Source organism: Nanorana parkeri, unplaced genomic scaffold, assembly GCF_000935625.1.
Source record: "Nanorana parkeri isolate BGI_ZX_2015 unplaced genomic scaffold, ASM93562v1 scaffold369, whole genome shotgun sequence".
NCBI classification, from domain to species: Eukaryota; Metazoa; Chordata; class Amphibia; order Anura; family Dicroglossidae; genus Nanorana; species Nanorana parkeri.
The window spans coordinates 387,675-394,466 of record NW_017306637.1 but is presented as its reverse complement, the minus strand read 5'-3'; the positions used below and the strand labels follow the sequence as shown (position 1 = coordinate 394,466).

The 6,792-nt window shown below is 41.3% G+C and overlaps 1 protein-coding gene across 1 annotated transcript in view; it reads left to right on the top strand.

Annotated features, from left to right (window-relative positions):
- Positions 1–6,792, top strand: part of HSP90B1 (heat shock protein 90 beta family member 1) — a 13,852-nt gene that overhangs the window by 773 nt on the left and 6,287 nt on the right. The window contains exons 2-8 of the mRNA XM_018558935.1: positions 3,505–3,607; positions 3,913–4,054; positions 4,139–4,255; positions 4,777–5,108; positions 5,815–5,926; positions 6,195–6,314; positions 6,559–6,675. Coding sequence (XP_018414437.1) covers positions 3,505–3,607; positions 3,913–4,054; positions 4,139–4,255; positions 4,777–5,108; positions 5,815–5,926; positions 6,195–6,314; positions 6,559–6,675 — 1,043 coding nt within the window. The remainder of the gene's footprint in view (positions 1–3,504; positions 3,608–3,912; positions 4,055–4,138; positions 4,256–4,776; positions 5,109–5,814; positions 5,927–6,194; positions 6,315–6,558; positions 6,676–6,792) is intronic.

Below are 6,792 nucleotides of genomic sequence, written 5' to 3'. Positions count from 1 at the left end.
GGGGTGGGGGGGTGGGTATTTTTTAATGGGGGCACTTATTCTGGTGACAACTGTCTCAGGCTCCATTCACACCAGCAACCTCAACTAATGTACAAATGTACAACCTGTGCTTTTAGGGAAGCAGCTGATGTTAGTGTATCACTGCATTGTTTACCTTTCTTTTCTGAACTTTATTGACAAGACACAAATGAACACTTCATTCTATTCAGTACTATTCACCCCAGCATGTTGACATGTACTGTGTCACAGCACTCGGCAGTGAAAAAAGTATTGCATGTATTATTGTTTTCGGAGCGAACATGGTGGTGTGATTGGACTTTGTCGTAAACAAGCCCATTTTCCCTGTCTTGTGTGTTAGGACTGCATTAGACAAGGGTGCCAATACAGCTTAATGCATCTGGTGTGAAGCGTATGTGTTAACCTATAGATTCCTGCAGCAGCAATCCCAGCTGTCCTGTTCAGATGCGGCTGCTGGACCTATTCAAGTAAATGACCGGGCGAAACATCTAAGTGGCAGTCCACATGTGATTTGTATCCAGAAAGATTGCATGTGGTTTGGGATAGATGATTGTCCCTGAACCATGTGCCATGTCTGGCTTGTGGACTGCAACTTACAGATGTAGCTGCTCTCACCCTGTCTTTTATTTCAATGTGTGCAGCACCTGCATCTGAACGTGGACACCTGGGATCTATAGGTTCTTGCCACAGGTGTCCCAGAACGCCCCAATTAAATGGGGCCTCGAGGGCTTATTCACACCAGATGCATTAGGCTGGGTTTGGCACCCTTGCCTTATGCAGTCTTAACATGCAGGGCAAATGGCCTTGTTTACTATGAATTCCAATCACACCACTGTATTGTGTGTTTTTCAGATTCTAGTTTTGGTTTGCTTACTCTAACCAATGTCTTTTTTCTGGCTGATCACCATCTTCCCTGAGTTAAACCAGTGCTCCAATGTCTTTCCCTGTCCTCCATAGTCCTGAACATGCATGTACACCTGATGCAAATGTTTGTGAAATGATAATTTGTTAGCCAAATCTAGCTTGTATGATCCGCTCCTACCTGAAGTCAGTAGGACCCCTTCTGTATCTTGAGTGTGTACAGTGACAGCTGGGGGTGATATTCATATGAAAAAGCCACGGTTTTAGCAACTGTTCCCCCATGGCATTTACTGCATTCTGAACACTTACCAGTCATCAGGGAATATATACATATAGTAGTAAGTAACTAATAAGTGGTAATGTGTAACGTTTCCAGCTTGAACACTAGAACGTTGTCTGGTTTGTTCTGATCTTTACAGCACTTGTTTTTATAATGCTAAATGGACTGTCAAACTATTTGCACTGGTAGACAGTGATGGAAGAAATTGCAGAAATAATGTAGCCTTGGGCAGTGCATCATACACAGCCTGTAAATGGTTTTTTCGCAAATACAAATGAACCCAAGGCTGTGTATAGCTGATTCAGTTTGAAAGCAGCAGTCATGGAAATGATTGTGCTGGTGGTTCCTGTATAAAATGTATACATCGGTGCTGGTAAAAATGAAACTCCTTCACCCCCATCTGGTTCCTTTTCAGGGAAGTTGCCACCTGATATTAAATAGTTAATGCACACACACATGGTTTACCATTTGCAACCCTGCTCCAGTATATACTGCAGATTCAAGGCAAATACTTTAAATAAAACTAGGCATCCACCTACCCATGACGGCACTTTGTTCTGGTGATTGAGCAATATGTGTTGGGAGGGCAAGGGATGTGTACATGTGTGCCTCATGTAAAGAAGTAGATGAGAGTTCAGGTGGTGCTGCGTGAATGGCCAGCCTCTATATGTTAACGTTCCATCTGGGCTCTCGGCACAGACAGCAATTCCTAACTCCGACTCCCCTCACCCTACACTTTCTGCTGACCTTAACCCCTTAAATACTTTAATCTTAGAGCCTGTGGATCTTCTCATGCTTGTAACATTTTAGATTCCTGGGAATAAACCTTTTTTACATTGAAGTCCTGACTGCTGAGTGTGGTTTTACAAACATACAGTAATCTTTGTAGTATAGTTTCTGTTCTTCACTGGAACCTTTATACTGATGCAAACAATTCTGCATCAAAAAATACTAGCTCCAGAAGTTAGTGATTAGGCCTTAATGTCAGTCTGTGGGATTTTTCAATTAAGATCACATGACTAATGACGAGGCATTTGGATGCGTGACTGGCCGCTGTAGGAACTTGCTACAGAAATTTCAGCAGCACTTGCAAGTAGGGATGCACCAATACTGAGCATTATTTTCAAAATCGATTAGTTAGCCGATTATTAAGTTCGGTTAATCGGATAAACAATAAAATACATTTTTAAAAATGGCTCCAGTGATGGGACTACTAGTTTGTATTGAGGTTGTAGTCCATCACAGGAGCAAGCTTGGAGCGGTGGAAGTAAAAAAGAAAAAAAAAAGTGTGGTGTGCAATATAGTGAAAAGGAAAGTGTAAAATTATACAGCAATGCATGCAGAATGGCACCGGCTATAGAGGACTACAAATCCCAGCAATAGTACATTATACAGCACAATGCAGAACACCGCCAGCTATAGAGGACTACAACAAATCCCAGCAATAATACATAATAGCTGGCGGTATTCTGCATTGCGCTGTATAATGTACTATTGCTGGGATTTGTAGTCCTCTATACAGTGCAGTGCAGAATATCACCAGCTATACACCAGGAATACAACAAATCCCAGCAAAACATTATACACACAGTGTATAATGTATTGCTGGTATTTGTGCTGTATATTATACATAGGACTACAATGTACCATCAGCTATAGAGGAATACAAGCAATACATTATAGAGCACCATGTGTGGGGGGGAGGGGAAGGCTTACCTGAGCAGTCTTCCAGCAACTTGCTTCTGAGATCGGCCTATCGGCGGCTGTCATCCCCCCACACCTGCTCCTCCTTACTGCATCTCCCCGCGTCCCTGTGCCGATCGTGGATGTGGACGGGCGGGGAATGTGAGGCGGGGAGGAGGTGCGGCGTAAAGAGCGTGGATGCGGGCGGGCAGGTCTGGCAGCGGCGAGCGTGAGGTGGGGAGGAGGTGTGGTGCACAGCGTGTGGAGCCGTGAACAGGGCCAACTGATCGGAAGCTGATTAATCGATTATTGAAAAAGTTGACAACTTTTTCAATAATCGATTATAATCGATTATGTCGATTAGTTGTTGCAGGCCTACTGATCAGGCTGCCTTGCAGTGTTGCGAGGGAACGTGAAGCTGGTGTTCTTTCGATAGAGCACTGGCTTCCCAGGCAATCAGAAAGGGGGGGGGGAGGTTCATGACCAGCCGCCTGATTTCCTGATTAGCTGGGCCCAGGGTACCTATGAATGCCGGTATCTGTACGCGATACTGAAAAACCAGTATCAGTTCATCCCTACTTGCAAGTATGTAAACTGTGCTTATTGGATTGAAGTATCACTAAAGGTTAAGTGACAAATACTCTTTTTAAAAATGTTTACAGTATCTGTCAGAGCGGAAGATGAAGCGGACTTTGATGGAACAGTAGAAGATGACCTTGGAAAGAGCCGAGACGGCTCAAGGACAGACGATGAAGTTGTAAGCAGGTTAGTCTTTACTGTATGCAATGTTCTTATGAACTTATCTAGTGAAAGTGCAAACAGGAACTGGAGTTGGCCTATGGCTATAAGTTTCAGCTTTCATCATTGTAGAACCGTTGGATGAAGACAAATATGACTTCTTTTATTTTGGTATGTTGTACATTCTTAAACAAGTACACTAAACTGCCAACAACAACCGGCCTGTGGGAATGTTTGTTGCAGAAGCTAGATGCTTAATTATGACATTCTAACCTATTTAGAAGATACCACTTCAGATTTATCAATAGCTGCCATTTTGTGACTTTTTATAGGGAAGAGGAAGCAATTCAGCTGGATGGACTTAATGCTGCCCAAATAAAGGAACTTCGAGAAAAATCTGAGAAATTTGCATTCCAAGCTGAAGTTAATAGAATGATGAAGCTGATTATCAACTCCTTATACAAAAACAAAGAGGTAACCTGCTTTCTAAACTTATGATCGTAATCCTCATGATGTTGCAGTGATGGCGGATCTGTTAAACACTTAACTCTCTTGCAGATTTTCCTTCGAGAACTGATTTCCAATGCTTCTGATGCCCTCGATAAGATCCGGTTAATTTCTTTGACTGATGATACTGCTCTTGCTGACCATGAAGAACTTACCATTAAAATTAAGGTATGGGTCCATGATTAGAAGTGTAATAAATATAGTATACAGGTGCCCCATACAGAACCCCTTAAAAAAAAACCTCAGTAACTTGTCCTATATTTTTAAACCTTTTTGTCTGCTGTAGAATTCACTTGTTCTGGGCTTAAACTTTGTAATAAGCAGTTCTATATAGCAAATGGATATATAAACATAGTTCTTTTAATCTTGTCAATGTAGTTTTCTGCACAGGTTTCATTCACGTTAGGCTTACTAGTGAATGTGCAGTGTATTTTACATTTAAAATATGACTATGGTGATGCTAGTCACATTTGCCAGTGTACTTATGTCCTTTTTAACCGATCAATCAAGCCCTTAAATGGCTGGTGTCATAGCTGATCACCTGTCTAGTGCCTTGAAAACTGCAGATCTAATAGAGGCTAAGACTGTGTTATCCTCCACAGATAGGAGGGTTTAGTTCCACTTTAATCCTTTTTGGAGTGTCTTTTTTTTTCTTGATTTCTCATATATACATTAAAATGTTTTCTTAGTGTGATAAAGAGAAGAACATGCTACATATAACAGACACTGGCATTGGCATGACGAAAGAAGAGCTTGTGAAGAATTTGGGAACCATTGCTAAATCTGGAACAAGTGAATTCTTGAACAGGTTTACAGAAGCCCAGGACTCTGGCCAGTCTACCTCTGAGCTGATTGGGCAGTTCGGTGTTGGCTTCTATTCTGCCTTCCTTGTTGCCGATCGTGTAATTGTGACATCAAAACACAACAATGACACACAGCACATTTGGGAGTCTGATTCTAATCAGTTCTTTGTGAATGACGATCCTCGGGGTGACACATTGGGAAGAGGAACAACCATAACGTAAGTGGATCTTGGATGCTGTGTAGAACACATGCCCTCTTTATTGCCCACTTTCCTAAACTCTTACCCCACCCTCCCCAAAGGCATACTTATTGCTCTTTGAAGTGCAAGTAGGCAGCATAAAGTTAAATATCTTGGTATCAAACAGGCTTATTTTCAACCATGGCGTTTATTTTTATGCACAAGGCATTAGACAAGCGAATTGGAATGTGCTTCATTATGATGTTGTAACTAGTTGAGATACAGGTGCTGTCATTACCAATTTTCTTTACATTCTTTTTGCCTGGATACACTGGATTTAGATGTTGTAAATCAATTACAACCGATTTTTGGTACTTGGTAAGTAAGAAGCATCAGGAGTTCTCAATGAGGGGAATTGATCAAAACTGGAGCAGCTGTGCATGGCAACCAATCGGCATCCACCGTTTTTAAAGCTTTACTGAACAAACTGAAGAGAGAAGCTGATTGGTTGCTGTAGGCAACTGCTCCAGATTTTGTCTGCTCCAGTTTTGATCAATCCCTCCTCATTGTACTTGTTTTAGGTTGGTGATTAAAAGTATTGAAGCAAGAGTGTTGCCGTGCCAGCCTGGCATCTAGTATTTTCAGGAGAGATCAGCCATGCTTTCATAGTGTATTTGTTTAACCCTCTGTGCTTCTTGATATGAAATATAGCATTGCATTCTAGTAATTTACTCTGCTTTTACAGCTTGGTTTTGAAAGAAGAGGCAACTGATTATCTTGAACTGGAGACCATCAAGAACCTGGTCCGAAAATATTCTCAGTTTATCAATTTCCCTATTTATGTATGGAGTAGCAAGGTGAGCATGGTTCATCCATTTGATTCTTTAAAGCTTGGCAGACACATTTACAAACAGACTTTGTCATGGCCCTTTAAAAAGCCCAGTACTTCTGGGTATGGTTGAGCATACGACATCTTGGATGCTTCACCACAATGCAAACCTTGGGCTTTGAGTGGCAGTTGGGGTGACAAGTTAATTGAGGATTTTTTTTTTTTTTATCTGACAGGTTGTGAGGGTTATCATGTAACTTGGAAACCTAACTGGTTACTCATGTGTTGCATTTTAGACTGAGACTGTAGAGGAGCCAATTGATGAAGATGAAGCTAAAGAGGAGGAGAAGGAGGATACTGATGAGGAAGCTGCTGTTGAGGAAGAGGATGAAGAGAAGAAACCAAAAACCAAGAAGGTGAGTCTGAGAAACATTAGCATTTTAGTTAAGGGATGGCTTTCTAAACCCTTCCTATCCTAAATTAGTGTAATGCCACCAAAAAAATGGCCTATATGCTTGAACAGTTGGACATTAAGTGTTTAACTATAGTAACTTTTACAGCTAGTCTTAGTTTGTGTAAATCTGTTGCCTTTCAAATTTCTAATGGTGGTTTATAAAAAAAAAAGGGCATGGTTGAATTTAACGGTTTTCCATAACACAGGTCGAGAAGACTATCTGGGACTGGGAGCTTATGAATGACATTAAGCCCATCTGGCAGAGACCAGCTAAAGAGGTTGAAGAGGATGAATACACAGCCTTCTATAAGTCTTTCTCTAAGGTAATTTTTTTTGTTTTTGTTTTTTATACTTTTTTTTTTTTTTCAGACATTCTGCTACAGTTTCTTTACACTGCCGCTCATTAGACCATTAGTAGTCTGACCAAAATATGGGGGGGG